At 40.3% G+C, this 26782-nt stretch overlaps 1 protein-coding gene across 2 annotated transcripts in view; it reads left to right on the forward strand.

Annotated features, from left to right (window-relative positions):
* The window catches only part of LOC137255761 (parathyroid hormone/parathyroid hormone-related peptide receptor-like), a 90247-nt gene that overhangs the window by 36759 nt on the left and 26706 nt on the right, over positions 1-26782 (forward strand). The window contains exon 1 of one of the 2 annotated variants that reach the window (XM_067793281.1): positions 3767-3950. The exons of the other annotated variant lie outside the window; for it this stretch is intronic. Coding sequence (XP_067649382.1) covers positions 3921-3950 — 30 coding nt within the window. The 5' untranslated portion in view covers positions 3767-3920. Of the gene's footprint in view, positions 1-3766; positions 3951-26782 lie in introns of those variants that run through there. 2 annotated transcript variants of the gene reach the window in all.

A 26782-nucleotide genomic window follows, 5' to 3' on the forward strand; every position in this document is an offset into this window, starting at 1 on the left:
ACACACACACACACACACACACAAACACACACACACACACACAAACACACACAGAGAGAGGGAGCGAGAAAGAGAGAGAGAAAGAGAGAGAGATTTCCGTAATTCCCACAGAACCAAGACATATTTCACCCCAGATTCAGTATAAATGTCCCTGATACAGAGGAACGCCTGTTGGTTGTAACTAAAAGCTTTACCAGGCCCAAACAAACCTAACAGTTTGTTGAGGCAATTCATCACTGCGCTGGACTGTTTGTTTCTGGAAGACTATTATTTAAGCGTTACGCCCCTTTAAACAATATTCCTTCCCACCTTGAAGTGCGGAGAGTCTCCGATGCAGGTCTTGTCTCTTTGGTGAATGGCATGTGCCTGGTTATGACCCTCACAAGTGTGGGATTTGTAGTTAAACTTCCTGGCTTCTGGAACGCATACGCAAGCATGGCCCTATTAAAACCGAACAATTACCATCCTAATGAAATCAAAACAGGACAGGCATGCTTAAGGCTTTCGTGAACACCTCGTGTTGTAACTAATCCATGTCTGTAATTTGTCCCAGTGAACACTGAATCCTAAAAATAACAACATATATTTAAGGCTTTCATATGTGCTGTATGCAGTCGAACCCCGTTTCTCCGGACATTTTGGTTTCACTCGAAAATCGTCCGGATAGCGAGGCGTCCGGTTAACTGGAGCAAACTTGCTAACGTGTTCATGATGTATATTGAACAACATTCATTCATGGAATTCATTAATAGTAAAACAGTAAATCATAACATATAACATATAATGTATTTGTGAGAGTTATGAGCGTGTACCCCACCGTACTATAAAAGGATTGTTGGTGAAAGCGGCGTAAAATCATACTCATTCACTAAGGTCCCAATATCACATCGACATATTCGTCCTACCGTTGATACGAGTGTTGTGACTTTGATTAACCTAACCGTTAGATCGAAATTCAATAGAAATCTTCACATTATCTGCACAATTTGTGTCTCTTGTAGTGCTTCATTGTAGGACGTCATATTTCCTCAGGCGAGTAAACAGTCATTAATGAGTTAGTTATCAACATATTTCTGATCAGTGAGGGCATAAAACCATGCTTATTTCTATATTAATCAGCTTTGTGCAGTTATCTGTTCTTTGAAACTGCCCAGAGCAAGTTATGCAGCTGCAGCTTACTAAAGTACAGCCGAGTGTGTGTTTTTAAAGTATGTCACCATTACAATTATGTCAGCCTTATTCGTGGGGGACCTGCGACCTCAACTGGGCGTATGCATCATTAGCTGCTCACAAGAGTATGGCTTCGATTGCTGGTAAAGACAGACATTTATTCACGGCAGAAATGGGATGGAATTCGAACTCAGGAACTAGAGGAACTAATGTAAAGATGAAGACAAACTTCATGGATAAACAACTTCAGGTATACCTGCTTGACTACTACACTCTATCAAATCATGTCACTAATATGAACACATGAAGGAGAAATAATTAGCAAAGAAATATGAAAATATCTTTTACCATCCAAACACTCGTTGGTAAGGGTTAAGACATGTGGCCAGACTATTACAAAGAAAACGTAAAGCGTTGTGCACATTTCTCACATAAACTTCCAGTATAGAGTAACTGATCACGAACGTTCTATTTTCACTCATTATTACGCAGAACTTGCTGTTTTCCCATGTCTTCTTTTTCTCACCTTTGGTTTGAATCAATAAAGGAGCTCTATACGATGCCTACAACGTTCCTACGGTAATCGCGTTGCATCAGTAAGTGAACAGTTTTATTGCTGTAATATGTTCCGTTAGATGGCTTAAGCAGATGCGCATTTAGAAAGTATGAGGGCAAGGTATAAAGTTCTATATTTTCGGCTGTACGTACCACCCATCTGCACAGATATGTGCTTCTGATGATGGGATTTGCTATCGGGCAGCAAAACAACATGATAAAGTGATAAGCTCGTCTGATGGAGCGCTGTTGTCATGGACACGAGAACCACTAGGCGTCATTTTATATTTGTTATGTTGACAGTTAGCAATTATGTAAAAATAACCAATACAAATATGCACAAACTCAAAAGTATCTGTGTAATATAAATGTTATAACAGAAACTTAATACTGACTCTGAATTGGAGCTCTGATCGAGATCATTAGGTTTTTTTACACAGGATATTACAGAATAAGACACCTTTCCACAACAAAGCCGGCAACTTGGTCCATTCTGATACACACACTAAAAAACAGGAACAAATTTCCTGTGTTGTTTTGTGGTTGGCAGAAAAACACAGTAGGCAAAGGTGTTCTGAAAAAATTCTGCTTCGCTTACACATTGCGGAGTAGTACAGTGGTCAAGCAGGACTGTTATGACCACGCATCATATGGCAGTCTAGTATGTCCTAATCTGACAGTCACAGCGCCAGTACATTTAGTTAATGTGTACCCAACAGTCTCAAGCAACACTGTGCCTTTATCAATGGCCTTTAAATATCCGTCATTTCAAACAGAATCTCCGTTTTAACCTTTGCCATCTTTTTTCTATCTGAGAGCATTAAGATCGCCACGTCTTCAGCTCCTTGTAATTACCTTATCCCTGCTGAGAGGTTGACATCCGGTGACTATTCATAGCTTACAGTGTGGGAGTGCTGATCATGCTTTCTGATACGTTCAGTGGACAAGTCTGTCTGCAAACATAGACGCATATATGTGGTTTTGACGGTTATTCTCCACGAGTGGCGATGACAAGTTAACAAACGTATTATAAAAAATATCATTAAATTGGTTATACATAAATCAACTTGCCGTGTTAATTTTGAGGATTTCGCAGATTTGAAACGCGATTCAGCGATTCTTCATCATTATTCCGCATGGTCCTAAGGGAACACGAGATGGTAGATAATCAAAACGGATCTTTTCAGCGTTGACATCTAAATATCAAATACGTAACTGCACAAACTCTGAATGGACCATCGGGGTTTGTGAAGCTTATGTACCGTCTCCTAAACCTTCTAAGGGAACTCATCTCCTGTAACATACGTTATACACACAAATTCCAATAACTTTTCTTGAGTTAAACTCCATCCGGGATTCGACCTGCACCCCCAGCATCAGGAATCTAATCGGCAGCACACAAAGTCGAGGTGGCTGACCGGGTTAGGTGGTTGACTTTGTGTGTTGGCGAATAGGGGCCTGACTCTGAAGGCGAGTTCGTATCCCGGATGGGACTCAACTAAAAAATAAAGTACTGGATTTTGTGCTTTACTAAGAAAATGTAATCCTACATATAACCTGTGCTACATTTGACCACTTAATAAACTGCATTGTGTAATCACACATGATTTTCGACGGAAATGGAAGCCACCCAGCCCTTGAATTTAGTTCGACGAGCCTGAATCAATTTCGTTCATCAGTTTTACATGCATCTGAGTTTCTAAACAGCTCTACACAGAATCGTCACCTCCACATCGCTCTGCTGCCACGCAATGAACATATATGTATACAGACAAGCTAACGAGGGGCTAGAGAGAAAACACTAGATCAGACACTACATGTTTATGACTCGATATAGATGCAGGTTCATGTACTGTTTGAATGAAACACATAAATGATATCAATCAAACATGAAGAACGTCATCCACTGATAAGAAGAGAGCCTGACGTTATTGCAGACAATCGCACGATCGACCCATTACTGCCTATTCAATACAAGAACTGGGCGTTGCTAGCCTTCTCCCATTGACGGCTTCAGATAGGCTGTGAAACTACCTGGGCTAGTGTGCTGTGAGGGAGTCTTCGAGCCTCGCAGTGATTAGATTCATCGAGTGGAAGCGCCACGGCCCATTGTTTCAGTAGACTTCAATATGAACATGACACTTTCAGGCGTGTCATTGTGAGTTTACTGTAGAGTGATTACTTTCTATTCAACGATGCCGAGGAATTTATCAACACAGGCTTTGGTGAGTTGCACTAATATACAAAAATGACGATTCCAGATTTTATATATTACTTTGTGGTTTGTGCTATGTGAAGCCAACATGATGGATAATCCAAGGTGATCAGCGATTGGTTTCATTACCTGGACAAACCTACGCTTTTCGTTAACACTGTTAACATCACTTATATATCGTGAGTTATGCATTAGTTTTAAAACTCGTGCATCGAATACTAGTATACTACACGGCCTTGGTTTGTTTATATGTCATTGCTTGCATTTCTGCCTCAGTTATACACTTTGATTAATGTGTAATTTAAGCAATAATTCACATTTATTTTATCTTGTCTGTTTCCTTCGGTATAAATCATACTTTTCCATAGTACTGTTACTACTATCCTCAGTACTGTTACTTCCGCCAGTAGTCACATCGAGATGATTTACTTCCGCCATCAGCGGTAAAGTTAACAGAACTGCTACATGAAGAGAATCAGAAGAGAACTTTCATGAATATAAACAGTGCTGTTACCTATAGGATCAGTGGTTAGCTACTGCTTCCTCCATCACTTCCTCTTCCAGTTGTAGATAATTTCCTCCATCTGATGCACTGTTAGTTGCATACTGTTATTGAAACCAGTTGTATTGTCCTCTTATTCACGTTATACAGTTTAATGTTTAATAGTGTTTGGTCATAGTCGGTACATTTCAGTATATGTCGGTTCGATAGTTTCCGTTGGTTCTTGTCTCACAAACGTTCTAATTTGTCAAGCACTCGGTTCATGGCTGCCCGGGTCGTCATTTTCTGGACATGATGAATGTACAATTCTACACTTCGTGAATGACTGAATCTGTCGTTGTCTGTTTAATAGCACACGGGCACTTTGCAAATAGCTCCAGATAAACGAGTAATTGTTCATAACATAGAGGTATAGAAATGTATGGAACCAGGCACCGTGCAGGAGCCTGCCGTTCAGAAGAGTGCCTCAATCATATCGCAATTTAATCAGTTTAATGGGTCCGTCTGATAGTTGTGTCGCTCTCAGAAATATCCCAGTCACATGGCGGCGTTTTAGCTTAATCGAGTCCGGGACAAACAATCTAGTGATTGATGGTGTAAGCAAAAAATGCCCAAATGTTTGAAGGTTGTGTAAGTTGTAAAACTATTTGTGGAACAATTTGACAGTTATCAGGCTAACTGCCTACCGGCTAACAGGTCTCATGTTAACTGCCAACCGGCTAACTGTCCCCAGGACAAGTACATTATAATAGTGTTTTAAAATGTAAGCCTTTTAGTTTTAGTTTGTGTGTTTTAGCCTTAACCCATTTGAGAATGTGTGTGATGCGTACACATAATAAACAGAGTATGACTTGTAACATTGTTAAACAAACCTCCCAACAGATGGTTTTAGAATAGCCGTGTATCATCTATTACGACTTGTTAAGACAGTTTAAGTTTCATACACAATCGTCCTGTACGTGAATTTGAGAGCGTTACACGTCTGTCGGTATAAAGACTTGTCCGAGGTTCTACTATCGACAGACTTGGCCAGGGTTTCACAGTCTGCAGACATGAATGAGGTTTAACAGATACAGGCTTAACCAAGGTTCGACAGTCCGCAAACGTGACCAAGGCTGCACAGTCCAGAGAATTGACTAAGGTTCCACAGTCCTCATAATTGATTGAGCTTTCACTGTCCTTAGATTTGACAATGGTTTCACAGTCCACAAACTTAAGCCATGTTCTACAGTCTACAGACATGACCGAGTTTCCACAGTCTACAGAATGTAGTTTACCAGTTCACCATTGGCAACATGGCTACACTTTGGTGGCAATGCTTCACTTAAAGCATCACTATGACCAGACTGTGATACATGTATGTATTACCTGTGTTGTTCCTGTCATGTTAAGCGTAGAAGCAATCACCATATATATCCTCGAAACAGAAGTTTCCGATATCCTACTGCTGTTAGTCTGACAGTCTTCCGGATGCTGTACCTTTGTTTTTGTGTGGCAATATTACCATCACGTCTAAGCAATTACCTTGACGAATGTTCTGTTTTGTGCATTATGTCGTGAACATGAATACCCGTCTTTGGCGATTGAAACGAGCTGCAGCACTGACAAATTAGTCTACCACTTGTATATTCATGTCAGCCTCGTATCACTGATATTGACCCTCTAACTCCGCTTAAATAGCTGGCTCTAAGTGACTGCCAAAAACTGTTCATGAAGAAATTTCACTCTGTTAGAAAACGCTGTCAAGCTAAGAAATTGTTCCTTCATCGCTTTACAGTGCCCATAGTAGAGAAATAGAGGCTAGTGTTGTTGGGCAAAGGGCTTGTAAATGCCCATTGACGTGTGTGAAAATGGGTTAACGTCGGGGCTATGGTAACCGGCCGATGTGACATGATTCATGGACAATAAATTAACCCAGGCTGTATTTTAGTGTCACCTCCCGTTCGATGTTAAATTAAGTGTTCAGCTTGAATAGCCCCAGAGCCGTTAATACTATTGCGTATATTACATGCGTGCAGTTGGTTTGATGGCACGATCCTTAACCTACGACAGGGCATTAGCACTGGCGTTGCCTCCCACTTGCATTGTGATAATTAACAAATGCCTAGATGAGAGTAACGGTCCCCTGGACTGTTTAAACAGGGTCTCTGAACAGTCTTTGGCAGTTGGAAAGAGACGCAGGGCCCTGTTCTGCAAGTAATGCAGCTCACCTATCAATTTGGGGAACAGGCTCCACCGTGGCACATCAACAGTACAATCTACCATAATGTCACATCAAGTAACGCCTGCATTCCTGCGAGCGACAGATTAACACTATAAAGATTAAGACTATAAAGATTAAGACTGTTGCATACACGCCAACATCGAATATATGCACACGTGGCAACATGATACAAAGCAAGCACTCTAACTGTCCTTTGGACAATGATCATTTCATAAATACACGATAAAGTAAGTTTTATTCATCATTGTACTTGTCAATGTATTCTTTATGAGAGTATAGACGCGACAGATTCTGTTACAATAATTAGTTGGTTATATCTATGCCGATTTTTGTTTGTATCAAAGAAAAGCATGAAGAATATTTATGACGTCGTAGGTTAGGCATTGTTGTTTTTGTTAGATGTAAAAAAGAAGCAATAAGTCTTTCTTTTCTTATCAACAATGTACATGAAGAGTGATGGGACGAAAGAAATGTTATCATACAAACTGTATATGACACTTTTCGTGAATACCTGGTTACACAGTTGACAAATAAATAGGCACGAGAAAGTCGGAATCGTACAACAGAGTCTTATTTAGGAATTATTTTTGTGCCATGAGGAATGTGGTGTAGCCCAGTAGCTAAGGCATGGGCACACTGTGGAGACGGTAAGACGTCCAGGAGCTACACTGGGTGACTGAACATAGATGTACGTCTATGTGTACGTCACACAGGTACGATGTCTAGGTGCTATATATCTCACCTTTGTCCTACCGGCATTTGGCCTTCACACATTCTAACCTTTGGGGGAATCGAACCGGGAACAAGACTTTGTGAGGCTGACCCAAAGATACAGGTTTAATTCTATAGTAGATGATATTATTGATTGAAAGAAGAATATTACTACACTGACGAACATACGTCACCATGTGTCACTCGGCAACGTGTACATCTTTCACATGGCACAGTTGGTTCAATTACATCCGAAGTATGACCTTTAAAGGTCTTTACTGAAGTCGTAACCACAGACATTATGTAGTAAGACATAGAGTTGTCGCTCGTTTTCCTTGAATTTCATCCTATTTAAATCGCTGACAAATGCGATGTTGAAGTAAGTCAGGTATAATATTTCACTACTATAGCGTGATGTCCAGGAGCAAGGATTAGCCGTAAGATGCCACCCTATACAAAAAAGACGTCTTTAGGAGGTTACTCAGTCTCTACCGAATCCGATGCTTGAACAGAGATGGCAAATCCCGACATTACTAAAAGAAACTGGGTCGTTGATTTTTATAACCAACCAGTAATAAATACATAGACAACGACAATAGGGACTGATGTTCCACCTCAGTGACATGAATCTTAAAGACTATTCAAAAAGTCTTTAACGTATAACAGAGGGTCGTTCATATAAATATGACAGCTGGTTTGACCATTACAACAAACAGAATTTGAAGACAGGTTACTTTCTTGCATTGGTGGTTTAAATTATACAGTTTTGACAAACGATACTTTAAACTCGACCTCTTTGATTTGAGGCACATCGGTTATTTCAGTCTGGAAGCAGAAACTTCAGTCTTGAAACCAACTACAAGAGATGGGTAGCCTTATCCATATATCACTCATGCTAGGCACTTGACACAAACTTGGAAAAAGTGACACTGACATGTACAGTTAAACTTACTTTTCTATATTTTTTCCAAGACACCTACGGAACTACGATGACAATATACACATTAATATTGACCGCTGCTTTATTGTCTCCCTTTGATGCTTGTTTTCAGGCTGCACTCATGGCTGGTTCCTTTGAGGTAAAGGTCACAATAACTTATTTACAGAGTGTATCCAGAGACATACGTCAGACACTTCTCTTCTGAGTCAGAACAATGTTATTGTTTGTCCAATATGAAACGGGACGTTATGTCCTCAAAGAAACGTTTCTCTTTAAATTCTTGATTCAGACCAGACACAAGCGATGACTGGAAACTGTCCCACTGTGTTCTGTCGACAAGAATACCTTGCTGAAGTCTCCGAGTTCCAGTGAAACGTTACAAGCATTAATCAGTTACGCGTCCTATATAGTTGTTCCTGTTTTGATGTACGTACAGATTGGATTTAAATACAGCTTACATGACTTATAGATTTGTTTTCAGTATTGCATTCAAATAATGCTCACAAATTTTGAAACTAATGCTCAACCGAATTTGTATCTGAAGAATCGTTAGATTAGGTACTGTTCTTCTCTTCCTCCGACATTTTACATTAAATGTGCTGAAAAAGTATGATTGAGCTCCTCTTGGGTTTCTTTCCTCGTTAAGCTTTGGAATAGCCATTTATGGTAATCGTTTAAGAAGACCATCTTCGGGGTTTACACTAAGAACAAAGAATGCAATGGATTTCAAAGTATGTATGGACCAAAACCCGAATTTCTTACCAATTTTAATTAAATGATTTAGGTGATAAAGAGAATCACTTTTGAATTATCAGCATGACGTTTTACAAAAGGAAGCGACTCAATTTCTGTTTACCCGTATGATGTATAGACTCATCAGTCGCCTTGTTGGCCTATCAAAGTCCGTCATAATTGAGTTTGGTATTCAGGTTTATCAGCACGAACACTGAGTGTTTCTGCGTTTGTTAGTTTATAGTCTGCTTCCATGTAAACTCATCAACCTCTGGGCAAACTCAAACAATGGCTTTCCACATCTCATCATCAACACGTAATTGTGTATCTCTTATGACAGGTTCTGAAGTGTATCCTCTGTGATCCTGCTCATCAGCTCAAGTTGTACGTACAGTAATACCCGTCTGTCTATTATCTTACTCATCCTCCAATCCAAGCATTTACAAAAATAAATTTAGCACACAAAGTTCGCAAAATTTTACTAACGGTATTTCATGCCGTCATTTGTCTCCCGGCCCCTTATCTCTCATCGTGTTAGGACTGACGTAAGTGATATTTCCAAGGGCACTCCAAAGACACACTTCATGATCCGACAGATTCGGATAAAAATTGAGGAAATAAATGTTCTGCCGTAAAGGAATATCACGTAACTCGTTGATACTTCCCACGTAGAGTTAAACATGTAGTGTTAGGTTGTAGAGAGGCAGCTATCTACAGTACGAAAAAGCGCCCATCGCTGCATTTTCAGAAAGCTGTTTTAGACATTCGCTTGGCGTGTTCTTTGTCTTGAATTAACTGCCTCTGTTTGTCTCTCAACGGTTGGTTAAGCATTTTGTGAAGCTTCTTATATAATCTGTCCTACTGAATCTCCTGGAATTGAATCACAGAATCTTTTCTCACAATTTTGGAACTAAAAACACAGGACTTGATGAATTGTTGGGTGAAATTTAATTATTGGATTAACACAAAGGCGTGTAGTGGGAAGGTAAAGTGACAAGATCAATACTACGACTCCGTTATCAATGTGGGATTGACTGGGAATGTGTTTTTAATCGGGTTTTAAAAATGTCTTACAATCAAACTGGACTTTTTACCATGACATCAGCAAATACTGGATTGTGGTTAGTTAATTAAAGTCATTCAGAGGTAAAAATCACGTTATTTACCTGTGATTTTCCAGCACAGTATGCATTTTATTAAGTCAATAACACAATTATGGTAGAATGGCGACAGTCCTACTAGGGTTTGTTAGACTCGGTCTAGTAGTGTAACGAATAATACTTGGCGTACCTTTACTTACACTGCTGTGACAACCTAATGAGTGTACACTAAACGTTAGAATAAGCGGTCTTGGCTATGCACAAAACAGATTCCGTCTGGCGTAAAGAACACGGCTGTAGTAATTGCGGGAATGGACAACTGAAAATCTACGACCGTTATAGTGATGTGAGTCGAGTTCTGAGAGGTAAATTGTTCCTGCCAGTCAAATACATGTATCCTTCTCTTTATCATAAATCTGTTTGCATTAGTAACGAGGAAGGGCAAGTGGTATAGCTGATGTTATCGGTTCAATCCATCAACCCTTGCCATGCACTACGAATCTCCTCTGTAACAGTCTGTCATACAGACCCTGAAGCTAAAATAGACCATGCAAGTCGAGAATATGTGCCAAGTCTAGACTAGCGCAGTTCACGTTCAGGCTCTAGATATGAAGAAAGACTGTGGATTCCCTTTGTATTATATTTCCTGAACATAATTTAGGAACTGCTTTCTGTTTAACACCTTCGTATCAGAGACTAGGTGTCTAGCATGGTGTGCCATGGCCAGAAACCAGAGCTGGCATTGCGAATCCCGTGCAACATGTAATTATCCACGAATACAACAAACAGATTGTAATCTGTAATACGTGTATTTAATTTTGAGATGCCATAGTGTGCTTTTTACTTCTGACATATTAAGTATTTTTAAGAGAAATATGTAATGTTTGGACGCAACTTCGAATCTCTTTTGCCGCGCTTTGTTTACATTAACAAGTTTCCTGTACTGAACGCAAAAATATAATGTAACGCTCGCTTATCATGAAGAGTGGCAGTGGAGGGTCAAGTTTGAATATTCTAACTCAGTTACAATTATCAGGCTTCATAACAGATGCCATTTATCTAGATTTAATAATATAGCATTTCAAAGATTAAGATAACTTATCTGACAGGTGTATATATAGCTGTACTTTGTGCACCGTGTTATTCAAGTTACTTGATAATATATTTTTCATGTATGGAGGCATAGGCCTTCATACGTCGGCGCTGACATAATTTTAAGCACTACGCGTTACGACACTAACAGCACTACGACAATCAGCCGCACCGCGAAATCTCAACATGAAACCTGAGAACTGTCATAGTCTCATTATAGAGGAGACATTCAAGAAATGTCATTATATTATACTCTTAATAACTGCCTCACTAAGTCAGTCACTGTTGAATGGCGTCCACTGGCATCGTGTACTGGACGTCGAAATGACTGACGTGGCGGGAGAGGTTACTGAAGCCATCAATGACCCCTTGGCTATTGCATGTGCCAGCCACGTCTTGAACTGAAAGGTTATCATGAAGATGAAGTAAAGTCACAGATTGCTGTCCTGTTTACCCATTGTCTTCATCTGCCATACTACTGAGTCGGTGGGGTAGAATGGTGAAAGGCGTAGAGCTGGTTGAAGCGTTTGACCTTCACGCTGAATACCGGTGTTAGATTCCCAACATGCGTGCAATCAGTGAAGCACATTTCGAGCTAATATTGCTGAAATATTGCTAAAAGCGACGCAAGAACATACACACACTCTCACTAAATACTACTAATATTTGGACCCGTGAAGGCATTTCAGCAACCTATGCTTGCCATAAAAGGCGACTGTGCTTGTCGTAAGAGGCGACTAACGGGATCGGGTGGCCAGGCTCGCTGACTTGGTTGACACATGGCACCGGTTCCCAATTGCGCAGATCGATGCTCATGTTCTTGATCACTGGATTGTCTGGTCCAGACTCGATTATTTACAGACCGCCGCCATATAGCTCGAATATCGTTGAGTGCGGCTTAAAACTACACTCACTCACTATTGATATTTGTCACGTCCGTCTCAGATACTGATACTTATTACATCCACACATACCACTCACCGAACTGTACATATACAATAAACCAGAAGCCTGAGATAATATACCCAATTGTTCTTAAATTAGAAGCGGCCCAGAGAAACCTGCTTTTAGCTGTCTTCTGTACAAAAGCATCGTCTCTTTGTTGCAAAAGAAAGTATGCATTCATGTGTAATGGTGGATAAATATGCATCGTTACAAGAATGATGTTGGTGTTGGTGGGAAGGTGGTGTTTTAATAGGAATATTTTTATATCAGTGTTTTGAATTTTTACAACTTTTCACCCTAGTAACCGTTTCATAACTCTTGTATATTTCTGGTCAAACTACTTTTCAACTGTGTGCATTCTCTGGAACTGCGCTGTATATACATGTAATTAGGCATTTGTTCCAGGAGAATTGTTCATGATTGCATATCGTTTGATACTTTTATGTCGTGTATCTTTAGTGATAGTGGCGCCTAACTTCTAGATACAGGGAAAGAGGCAAGATAGAGTTCAGTTAAACGAACTTTAATCTCCCGAACTCACCCTGTAATCTGATGGGGAAGTCGGATTACGGTATTCTGTTTACTCAGGTCTCAAGTTCAAGTGAGGACTTGATCAGAGTAGGACCTGCTGCACATAGAATGACATCGGATGTCTGTTTATTTGATTAATTAGTTTACAACATGACAGTAATGGAAGGGTGATAATGGAGGGTTTGTTCAACTTCTGTGCTGGTCTGATTGCTCCTGTCAGTCAACTCCTGACTTAACATGTAGTCTATAGTAAGAAATGATGTATGCCGCAATGAGGAGCACGTCCTTGACTGACCTCAAAATCTGGAATCTGGAAATAGTACTAGGTGAAAGACCAGTACTTTAACGGAGAATGAAGTCTGAGCAAAATATGCATCAGTACTATCATAATTTGCCCAAATCCTGAAGACATATCGTCCCACTCCCGTTCAAGATTCAAAGTTCGACACACACCGTGCAGAGACGAATCCAGTCGCTCCTAATTCTAGAGAAGACGCACGCACTTTACCGTGTAACACAAAGTACTACTTAACCCACCACACACACACATACATACACACACACATACACACACATACACACACACACACACACACATACACACACACATACATACACACACACACCACCCCAAATCACAGAAAATTAGGGTACAGACAACATGGGCACGACGTGGCCATCACCATGGGTCCAAATCATCAGTTTCATCATTCATGTCAGATATAGCAACAATCTCTTATCATTCAACATTGTTAAAATAGCGATACCACATATAACAAGCTGCTCTTAAAAAATGAACAAGTTCTTGAACAAGTTCGATCAACACAATATTGCTTATCATTCAGTGTTTGCGTACAACTGATCGAAGGTTTTAATCAATGCATGTATGTAATGTATTGCGATTTGGTAAGTGACTCCTACCGTCAGTATATCAGATATTATCATATGATAAACTTCTCAACAAACAAACCGATTTTCATTTAATCACTGCTCATAAATACAAGACGTGTTTACTCCTCCCACGCGGTGCCATGTGAACATTATATCCACTTCCGTTCAAGTCCTTTCAATCAACAGACTACGGGTGTCTATTGAAACCCATGTGAGATGTGTCATACAGATGAAGCATCTCATCGACCTCCGGAACAGCTCTTTCCTCACGTAATGGCCACTGCCTGCTGTCGGCACTCCGATGCTTGCTACAAGATATGCAGAAGCCAATCAGAAACTGTAGGAATCAGAGTGGCATCTCACCATGGTGTGTCAGACTAAATTCAACAACTGTTTCTTTACCGGAAATCCCATGAAATCTCGCAGATAAATTACCGGACGTGTCCTGGAGCTGCTGTGCAGACAGTCAAATGCGTACACCATCAAACTCAAACAGGCCGTCGGAACCGTTCTATTTGTCTGTCGTGTTCAATTTGTCTTGGTCCATATTCTTGAAAAGAGAACAAAGCGATCATTTGCATGCAGTGGATCAGGTGCTGTTGTTCTTGGAAGACGATCCAGAAGCGAATAGACGTGTGTTATGTAATCATGAAGGGTCGCTGCTCACAATGTCAATCACTGGATTGTCTCTTTCAAATGAGATTATTAACTAACCGTCATTATACGTCTTGAACATTTCGCTGCGTTAGAAAACCAACAGGCCAACAAACCAAACATACCTACAGCATCAGACTCTATAGTTAGCCAACATTCCACTTACACATCAATTAGTTTTTTTCATCACAGACCAGTATTTCTAGTTAGGTAAATGTGTTTTGCAGGTTCCAACTGTATCTGCCAACACTCCCATTGCATAAGCAGCACTGGCTCGCGTTCACTGTATCAATCGATTCTACATGATTCGTGACTTGACGTCAAATCGTTAATCCTTGCACATTTCCAACAATTCATATACGATCGATGAAGTACCGTTTGAACGACTCAATCACATTTATATGCTTCTAATCACAACTCGACCAGTGTGTGTACACAGATCAGACCGGTGATCTTAAAAAGCTTACACGAAGGCCTTGGGAGCATGGACGGTATTCGATGTAAAACTTCGGACTGTCTACTGCCTGTGTAGACTGTGTGCCACAGAGGGACTGTAACCACACTGAGATGACTTCGGTGAGTATCCCCGGCTGTTCCTGGTGTTCTGATATACTTAGAAGTCTCTAATTTCTGATACATGGCGCACAGACTCTTCGTATTATCTTCTATCACGTTTTTGATGATTAATATGTCCGCTACATTGATGAGTTACTTGGTTACAGTGTGTTACAGGATAAAGTTTAACGGAAATGATACAGTTCTTACAGTGGTGATACCGGGTTTTCTCCAATAATTATAGGTGTTCAGAATAGCGTGACAGGTGTGGCAAGATTTATGTTTAGATGTAACCTACCACAATGAGCACTATCATGACTTGATGTGTACTGCTGACATTAACCTATGACACCTCTCATATATCCACGTGTGTGTGTGCGTGTGCGTGTATGTGTGTGTTTGAGAGAGAGAGAGAGAGAGAGAGAGAGAGAGACAATAGTTATTGCTAGAACAACAACAAATAATTTATGCATAAACAAAACCAAAAGCGTTAATCACGTGGACTTGAAACGGATATGTCCTCTTCTTTCTCCTCCTCCTTCACTTCCTACTTCTGCTACTACTAACACTACAACTACCACTGCAACATCGACTCCGACTACTGATGCTTAAACTACTTTACAAAATCTAATACACGTACTACAAGTACTACTAACGTGACGACTACTTAAACTACTACTACACTACTGCTACTGCTACTGCTACTACTACACTTCTACAACAACTGTTACTACTGTGACAACGATTACTTAAACCATTTTAATGAACATACTACAAGTACTACTGCTGTGACGACTAATTAAACAACTAGTACACTACTACTACTAGTAGTAGTAGTAGTAGTACTACTACTACGACTCCTACTACTGTGACAACGATTACTTAAACTATTTTCAACAAACATACTACAAGTACTACTGCTGTGACTACTTAAGCTACAACCACCACTACTACTAAAGCTGCCACTACTGTGACAACGACTACTTAAACTACTACTGCTGCGACGATGACTCTACTACTTAAAGTACTAATAATTCTCTTTTAGTCTCACATTGTGTACGTTTCCACCAGCGGTATAAGGCATTACTGCAATTACCTGTCATAATATGAGTACAGGTTGTTGTACGTCAGTGTCACCTGGTGGGTTTGTCAGTGTGACGCCACACTTAGCAATATTCCAGCTGTATGGCTGCCGTCTGTGAATAATCGAGTCTGGTCCAGACATACCAGTGATCAGCACTACAGGACCCGCATCGATTTAGGCGACTTGGATACGATGACAAGTCAGCGAGCCTGACTACCCAATCCCTTAAGTCACCTGTTACGAAAAGCATGGGTTGTGGAAGATCAATACTAACGGTTGTCAGTATCAGTGGTAGCCATGCTAACATATAAATACATGACCATGGACTTGGCAAACCACACAGGCGAGAACCTATGCAAAGTTGGTAAGAGAGAAGTAACGTATTTGACTGTAGGCAGCGTTGTGGAGGATATTAACTTGACATTGTAATCAACTCTGACGAGAGTCAATCATATTAAGAATGATTGGGTTCGAGTCTACTCAGGAATTCCTCCATAATAAAAGCACTAGAAAATGTTTGAGTATCACTTCAGCAAGAAAATCATGTACATCATGGAATGTATAAAGCATATTTCTGAGAATTTATCTATGTATGACATTCCAGATATGTATATCTGAAAATAAATTGGAAGTATAAAATCCCAACCTACTACATGAAAGAAATTGATTGGCGCCATCAGCATACTGCTGTCTCCCCTGACTGTCTACGCCTAACGTTGATGCAAGTTTCTCTGATCATTGAGGTCACTCGCACATAAAAATGCAAATTCCAAGTAAATAACAAACACGTTGGATACGACATCCTGCACCCACAGGGGCAGTAAATACTTCGAGCTGGGAGATGAAACCGTGGGTCAAAATGCACCATGCATTGTTCGCGTAAGGGAAAACACCGACATAAAGAATTCATTTGGAATATTACGCTGCAATATCTTGCCACAGAGGCACAATATTCCCCAGTTCACCCGAGATGCTCATTATCCCACCGGGACGACTCAAACTTCTTGATTACCTCAACTTCGCTGTTAACTTTTACCAGCATCGTGATCAGTCGTTAACACTGTAACCCGTCTCCTAATTTATTCCATTAATGTCCGCGTTTTACTCGCCAGCGATTACACAATTTCCCAGATCAAGCACGTACAGGCAATATTTCAGTGCTTGCTTGACGTTTTGGTTTGCTAACTCGAATAGAACTTGAAAACATAAGTTGTGTTTGTGACGAATGTGGTGTCATATTTTGAGGGTCAGTCGCAATATAAACCAAGGGGAACTGCCTAAAACACTTGCTGATACGGTTCGTTGAGAAACCAGTTCTTTACTCTTGTGGTCTGGCTCTGATGTCCCTGTGTCCATGGTACCATCACTAGTTGACAGTGACGTCATTGACATATAATCACAATTATTATCGAAGGGATTATGTGCATCATCGTCAACCAGTTTACAGTACACTCATAGATGGGATCACTGTCGTTGTGCCCAAGTGGAAATGATAAATTTTACATATGCGGAAACATTGAAATAAAACCTAAAATTTTGAAATGTTTTTACTTATACTTCTGACACCAATGTATTCATATTTTGGCGTAGTCAAGCGCCGAAATATAGCTAAAGCGCACAAAAAGGCATATTTCTAAGTTTGTGTAACTCCGTGACGGAAAGACGATTATTTTCATATTGGTGAGATACGTGTATGTACAACTTGGTTTGGGTCAAAGTATTGCTCATGCTAAAACACATCTAGTTTGAAACTCTTCTTGAAATTCTTTAATCCAATTAATAAAGGAACAAATTGATCACCATGTGTTTTGGATATTCTGAAATGATACTGTTGAATACATTATATTTAAACATTAGAACTTAAAACATATTGTACCATTATCATTTTGTGGGTTTAGCCTTTCGATGAGCAGTTGTGAAAATTATTTCTGCAAATAATATGCGAGATGAAAATATGCAACTATGTTCGTGCCCATACTCGTAAACTAAACTCGTTTGTAAGAGTCTGCCAATATGTATGGGTAACATAAATAGCAGTGACGAGTTTTACGCCGCTTTTAGCAATATCCCTGTTATACCTCGGTGGGGTAACCAGTGTCAGACAGTAATGGCATCTCCATTTCCTGGCAGTTCTCCATCTTGGGGAACCTGATAATCCTCCGCTTGAATTGAACCGGGTTTTTTTACAATTTATCTTCTGTACACTTACAAAACAAAACCGTGGAGGTAGTCTACTGATTTACTGGTGATAATCGATACCTGCTGTACATATCACTCTCATCCTGACAGTGCCGGCAACTTTGTTACTCTGTGGTTGTGTCAGATGAAAGGAAAGGGATGCATGTATGTTCACTAATCCCTATCCTCATCGTTGTTGATACCCCTTCATTGGCGGGGTCCCTAACTGTGCGGAGTGTTTGATACATGTTCCGCGGGATCTACTACAGTCAGAGACAGTCGAGAATGAGACAGATGTTAATTACTCTCCCAGATCTGACAGGTGGCTTTCTCTCTGGCATGTGGGAGGTCTTGGCTAAAGCTGCGGCAGCTTTAAACATTCGCAGACTCTTGAACATAAGGCTGAGTGAAACGCCACTGTATAGGTACTGGTTGTATGACGGATAGCTTATTGAACTGTGTTATATTGGGAATATTGTGTCGCAACACTATCGATCTTGGATGAATCAGTTACGCTTGCAGTTAGATGATCCACTGATCGGTATTGATTAAACATTGATTAAAATGGGTTCGTGTCAGTTTTATTGATTTATCAACTCAATTTTCATCGGTTTATTATTGAAAGACAAAAACAGCTTGGAAGGAGGTTGGCGTATTCGAATGCAATATTTACTCATTCACGTTAGGTCTAAATTACAATACCTGTTAGCCACTTGTTTATTAATACAGAACCCATTCCTCCAGTATTTGGGGCATATACTAGTATCCATGAACACATACAATTAACTCAATTCAGTCGAAAATGATAGATACCATTGCAATGCCAGCAACTAACAGGTGCACAACGATAGTGATCAAGACTACCAACAATAGTGAACGATTCCAGCTGGTGATAATTAGACCAGCTGTTGATATCCTTGAATGATTCCTTCTCAAGGCGGCACTAAATCGTTCCTGTACTTACCCACAGACATTGATGGAGCTTTCAGGCTGATGCGTGTGCCGTGTACTAGATACCCGGGAATCACCAACATCGCTAATGTCAGTATGGAGGTGCGATCTATTGGATAATTTTATGCATTGCACCATCTCGAGAACAAAATAGACTGAGGGGGGGGGGGGGGGGGGGGGGGGGGAAAGATACAAGCACTTACGGGCTTGGGTTTATTTAAAGTATGTATTATAGCAGGGCCCTTCACTGTTTTATTGTATGCGGATTTTGTTTCGCTTGTGCCAATGAAAAATATTTAGATTTGATCATGACTTTTGGAACCCTCAGCCATTCTTGTAAACTCAAAATATGGGTTTGATAACAACGAAGTTTGGTGTGAGTGTTAATATCAGCATGTTACAGGTTGTTACCACGTACCGAATAAGTACCAAACACGTACCAACTAAGCAGAGGGGGAAAATCAGTATTACGCACTAGTTCTCTACATTACTCTTTTCGTGAATTGCGAACTTCGTGTCATCAAGTAAAAGAGGCGTTCTTACATTTCATGCCCTATGTAAACTGTTGCGACAGATAATTGCGTCTTGTTATTCTCTGACGCTGACATTTAACATTTTGAGAACACATTCCAAATGTTTCAACGACATTTAAGTACATTTGTTTACAGTCATGATTACATCATTAATTTTCTTTTACCATTCTACTGTATTAAATACTTCTTCCGGCCCTGTTTTGTGTTAAAGTCAAATATCATCTAAACGCATGTTGACGGCGAAATGCGAGTGAGAATGTTTGGAATGTGCAGACAAGAAGGCTAGAGCATGTTATGGAGAACAGCAGGCGATAGACAGATAGTGGTCTTGACTTCTCGGGACGAAAGAGCGTTAATAAAACAACATAAAGCTCTGGAACTGGACCAAAGGATGGGTTCACAAGTCGCGCAAGTTAACATCGTGCTGTTAACGAGAATTTCAACTTCGATAAGTCACAGAGTGGAGAGGGGCTTACTGCAGATTCCACGCAGTCAAACCACTGGAGAGATATCAGCTGTATTTATCTTCATGTGACATTACCATCTGCAGCGTGACTGATACAGGAGAACTGAATTGCTTAAACATATTTCAAAACCCGTTTCATTTTGAGGCACTGCCAGTGTTAATGTTTGTTTCATCTGCTAAGTCGGGGTTTGTTTTTTTTGGTCTGGCTTAACAAGGAAATTCAAAAGCGTAGGCGTTTTATAAAATATATCCAAACAGATTAGTCAGACACTGTGAATCGTTAGTGAGGTTAAATGACCGTTCAAACTTGACGTGGTATAGAGACGTGGTACCTGTACAACGGGGATTGTTTATTATTACTTTTGCAGTGACGTGCTGTCACTAATTATTGTATATATAACTGTGTGCCTATCAACGTGGTATTGCTCTGCCAGTCCTTGGGAATATATATGACTGGAATGTTAGGGAATGATTGCGTCTTAACCCTCCAAGCGCACTAAAAGACATTGCTGAGATACCAATTGACACTGCGCAAGATGCAGTGCTCCTGAGTGTATGCTGTTGAACAGGGACTGTTTGTCTTTTTAACAAAGACCTGCTGTCAACAGAGATACGGTGTGGTGAAAAAATACACATTGTACCGATTATGGTATGGTATAGGTCAACCGCCTTTTGCCATGAATAACTGTCAACCACCTGGTGCCATCAATAACCGTCAACCACCTGGTGCCATCAATAACTGTCAACCACTGGTGCTATCAATAAGTGTCAACCACCTGGTACCATCAATAACTGTCAACCACCATCAATAACTGTCAACCACCTGTACCATCAATAACCGTCAACCACCTGGTGTCATCAACAACCGTCAACCACCTGGTGCCATCAATAACCGTCAACCACCTGGTGCCATCAATAACCGTCAACCACCTGGTGTCATCAATAACTGTCAACCACTGGTGCTATCAATAAGTGTCAACCACCTGTACCATCAATAAGTGTCAACCACCTGTACCATCAATAACCGTCAACCACTGGTGCTATAAATAACCGTCAACCACCTGTACCATCAATAACTGTCAACCACCTGGTGTCATCAACAACCGTCAACCACCTGTACCATCAATAACAGTCAACCACCTGTACCATCAATAACCGTCAACCACCTGTACCATCAATAACCGTCAACCACCTGTTGCCATCAATAACTGTCAACCACCTGGTACCATCAATAGCCGTCAACCACCTGGTACCATCAGTAACTGTCAACCGCCTGGTGCCATCAATAACTGTCAAGCATCTGGTACCATCAATACCTGTCAAGCACCTGGTATCATCAATAACTGTCAACCACCTTTTGCCATGAATAACTGTCAACCACCTGGTACCATCAATAGCCGTCAACCACCTGGTACCATCAGTAACTGTCAACCACCTGGTGCCATCAATAACTGTCAAGCATCTGGTACCATCAATACCTGTCAAGCACCTGGTATCATCAATAACTGTCAACCACCTGTACCATCAATAACCGTCAACCACTGGTGCTATAAATAACCGTCAACCACCTGTACCATCAATAACTGTCAACCACCTGGTGTCATCAACAACCGTCAACCACCTGGTACCATCAATAACCGTCAACCACCTGTTGCCATCAATAACTGTCAACCACCTGTACCATCAATAGCCGTCAACCACCTGGTACCATCAGTAACTGTCAACCACCTGGTGCCATCAATAACTGTCAAGCATCTGGTACCATCAATACCTGTCAAGCACCTGGTATCATCAATAACTGTCAACCACCTTTTGCCATGAATAACTGTCAACCACCTAGTGCCGGCAATAACCGTCAACCACCTGTACCATCAATAACAGTCAACCACCTGTACCATCAATAACCGTCAACCACCTGTACCATCAATAACCGTCAACCACCTGTTGCCATCAATAACTGTCAACCACCTGGTACCATCAATAGCCGTCAACCACCTGGTACCATCAGTAACTGTCAACCACCTGGTGCCATCAATAACTGTCAAGCATCTGGTACCATCAATACCTGTCAAGCACCTGGTATCATCAATAACTGTCAACCACCTTTTGCCATGAATAACTGTCAACCACCTAGTGCCGGCAATAACCGTCAACCACCTGTACCATCAATAACAGTCAACCACCTGGTGCCATCAATAACTGCCATACCATAAATGCTGTTCCCAAACGCCTGGTGTTCCCTTGTCTTGTTCAACTAACGCAAACAGCTTTATAAACACGTGGTGCCATCATGATCACTGTAGATTCTTTGCCATTTTCACTTCAGACAAATGTTTTCATAACACTATGTGCTATCATAATCACTGTATGTTCTTTGCGATTTCCACTTGACGTAAATGTTTTCATAAACACTAGGTGCCATCACTGTACCTCACATTAAAGACTTTTAAAAACACCTGTTTGTTTGAGTTTTTTCCACTTGTAAACGTCTTTCTCTTCACAAACACAGTGTTAGTACCTTCCTTGTTCTCTGACTGTCACTTCCTTCCAGCTTAATGTACATGAATGGCACTGACATCTGGTGTCATGTCACTAGACTGGATTCCTATTTCTCTCTTCACGTTGACACGCTTCCCACCACAAACGGTGTCGTCAATGAGAGCTTCTTTTGTGACTTTCACTTTTGCTTTATGTGGCTGTTGACAGATGAACAGGTATGGACGACTCTGGCAAACAATGAAGCATCCGTCACTCGTCCACTGTTATACATCTAAGTCCCAACACACACAACACAAACATGTTCTCCCATGCTGATAGCAGTAGAATGATTTAAAGACATCAAGAATATTCCATCAACCGCTCTCAAGACACGTGTAACATAAGGGGTATGAGGGGTGCGCGCCACCTAACAGGATTATTGAAATGTTATGCACTTCGAGTCATAACAAACGAAATAATAGGTTCAGTCTGATTGGCACCTACCACGAATTGATATGAAATAGTAATAGTAGACTCGTTGCTAGGATACTGAGATTCCTTCAAAACACCGTGTGATCATTCTTAGTGAAATATTTTCGGACAAGGAAGCCTGATGCATGAATAATCAAGATTGAAGAAAGAGGATTGAAATGTTTGTTGAATGTTATTATCGTGAGTCTCACAAAGGCTATCTTCACATGCACCTTCTGAGGTGACGCTAGATTTCGACAAAGCCGATACTCCACGATGTGCAAATACACCACAACAAAGTTTCAGCAAAACCCCCTGTGACGATGTAATTGAAGCGAACAGACCGGTTAAATAAAACATGTTGTTACTCCACTGTCTGAGTTGTCTCACTTCGCAATAATTCCGACTTGGGAGACGCAGCAACACTCTGTTCCACACAACTCTCCTTGGTTGTCTGCCTGCAATTATATTAGCAGGTTCTCCCTGTGTCATATGCAGTAACAAGGCAATCAGCCACCCCAAATCCCCCAGGTCACCAATATGGCGTCACTCGCCAATGTGTTTACTCGCAAGAAAGGTCATCAGTCGTGTCTGGGTGCAGGGCGCTGAAAGCAGAGGAGACAAATGAGACGTCTCTACAATATCTCAGTGTGTCAGTGGTTCGTAACACAACACCAATTCAGTGCAGTAAGACGTAGTGCGCATCATTGGTGTTGCAGACGATGATGTGTTTACCACATTGAACTTGCGTGCAGAATGACACTCTGCTATCGTAGCTATTGTTTAGTGATAAAGGTGGGATGTGTTTGTGTGATGTATATATGGAATGAATTATGTGCGCCAGTGCTGAGAAGGGAAGGTGTATTTTAAGTAGGTCATACTAAGTTTAACAACAGATTCGGTGATCGTGACCTGGGTTGCTTCGGCTTTCGTCGATCTAAAAGTCAGTGAACGCGCAAATACATGGTATACACTGATGTAACGTTCAAGGAAGTCTCAAGCGATTGAAGAGACAAAATCAATCTATGCTTTAGTGTCCCCTGCATCGTGATGAACATGATAAATTAATATCAAAGAAAACAGGTTCGTAATAACAAAAATTGTGAGTCACATTTGTATCACTGAATCGACTGTTCCTGTTCCAAGGATTCGACGTTATTAGTTATGATTGGTTAGCTTTAACCAGTCAAGAACATACACACCAGACAATGGCAAAATTACATCGATCATTTATTGCATTAGAAGATTATATTCATGACTGATTTTGATGTAATTGTATGCAAAACAACACAGGAACATTAGCAGCTAATATGAAGTCATGCTACAATTAGGAACACCATCATGGATAACTAACGTCATATTTGGCTATTATAGATATGTACAATCTCACAGACGATCATCACGGACCATTTGCCAACGTTTCTCCCTCAGCAGTAATGCAACATCTAATCCCATCACAAAACAGTTAAAACAGGATCTGGTAACAGACAACATATGGACATCATATCCTGGTGGTGGATTAGCAACGCATGCAGACATCGATGAAAAGTTACTTCAAAGTTGCTTCAAAAGGCATCAGTTTCCCTGTATCCTTGTGACCTTCAAAGGCGTTATATTATCACACGGGTGACACCTAAGGTAGGATATAAACTAGAAAGATGATATTCAAACGGGAACATGTCGAAATAATGTAACCTGCGTATTGTACAATAGTGTGCTCTTCGTTCCTTTCTTTCAGTATATGTTACAAGGATTGATGGAGTGTGTCTTTCTATTCCTGGTGTCATCGACGATTTTGTCGGTCTTCACACACACACATACACACACATACACACACACACACACACACATACAGACAGGAAGAGAGAGAGAGATTGAGAGCGAGTCAACTGGTGTATGATTAGGATGAATATATATAAATTACGTTTAATATTTTTACCGATTTCATGACAAACGACATTGTTATACATCTCCAGATTAGTCATGAGGACACTTTAATGACATTCTGAGACGTCACCTATGCTGGCTGTTGGTGTTGATTAATCAAGTACAATGTACATACAGAAGTTTGTCTGTGGGACTATCTATTTCTTTTGACTGCATTTGACGGTCAGTTTCCAGGTCTCGGGTTTTATCTTGATCCATTTTATATGTCCATAATTTTGTTCTAGGATTAAGATACTAGACAATTTTTTAATCATTCCTTTTATCAGTGTCCCACAAGCGTTTAAATGTATGCTCGTGCTTAACCTTGTATGATCTCAACTCAACTACAGCCAGTGGCCAGTGGGATGAAAACTGACATTCTTCATCTTGACCTGACCAGTAGACACCTTCCACTGTCTCAGATACACCTACCAAAGCTGGCTCAGACAGTTACTGTATACACAGTTATATTTATGGCCAGGATGACCTTCCCGATACACCTCCGTATTAAGCTAGTAGAATACCAAATACATATAGCCTAGACCTACCGGTGGCAAGCTGTTATGATGGTTATGTCATACATGATAAAAGATGGTACTTGATGTTATCCTGTGTTTTGTCTCATTAGAGACATCTGCAAGACCGGACTATTTCAATAAATGAGTGAATAAGTTTTATTTACGTCGCATTTAGCAATGTTATAGCAATATCATAAAGGGGGACAGCAGATATGGGCTTCACGCATTGTACCTTTGTTGGGAATCGAACCCGGGTATTCGTAGTGACGAACAGATACTTCAACCACGTCGCTACTCAACCACCACCGTACAATAAGCTGTCCGCACACAATGTTGATAGTATGTAATGTGTGCGCAGACAGACGGAAGTTACAACAACCTATGGCCGCTATCAGTTTGGTTTCAGTATACACTGAGGACGATAATACTGGACCAGTATTTTGACCAAACCGAACTTACATGTCTAACGGACTCGTCGAACTTTAAATAGAATTTACAACCACATAATACGAATTCTATTTCAAAAAAAATTTAATTGACTGATCAGATAATACCCTTCAGGTATATGTTGCTCAATATTATCAAGTATATAATTAAGCATAAATAAAGCTATGTAAACATGTATTCCACAGCTCTCTTGAGGCAACAAATCTGAGAGTCAGTTATAAATTGACCTCTGAATATACACAGTCTGATACAAAACATGATCAAAACTCCATTTGGTTGAAACATCATTTATTTCAGATGAAAGGGAATGGATTGGTAAACTGCTATATAACATGTTGGCTGTTCAGCTTTATATATGAGTTTATGAGACCCAGTGGAGGAATATTGATCTTATGTGCACAAAGTATTGTATTAAGGGTTTTTTTAGTATGAAACCTTTCATAGCATGTTGAGTACCAGTAATTTGTTATTTAAGATGGAATACGTTGAATCCCCAGCATGTTTTATGTAATGATTCAATTGAAACCAATGTGCATTTTATACACCTGCCAATGTGCCAAAACCATTACAGAGACAACTTTCAGAATAGTTTCCAGAATACACTGATGGAAATATCGTATTCAATGAAGAGAATGTATCATTTGGATTTAAAGGTACGAATAATAACCCCTTGAATGCAGTTGGTCTTACAACATAGTCTTAAACATGCTTTAAACATCTACTAGTAGGAAAATCAACCTTCAAACCTTCACAACAAGAGTTATATAGATACTACCAAACGACAAAATGTACAGCATTCTCAAACTGTAAATAGTGAAACTTCCATACCTTTGGTTGTCTCTACATATACTTGTCAGCAACCCTGTGCAGTATCTTGGGTATGACATTAAATCACATTAGAATCCTGTGTACA

This window comes from Haliotis asinina, chromosome 11 (assembly GCF_037392515.1).
Source record: "Haliotis asinina isolate JCU_RB_2024 chromosome 11, JCU_Hal_asi_v2, whole genome shotgun sequence".
NCBI classification, from domain to species: Eukaryota; Metazoa; Mollusca; class Gastropoda; order Lepetellida; family Haliotidae; genus Haliotis; species Haliotis asinina.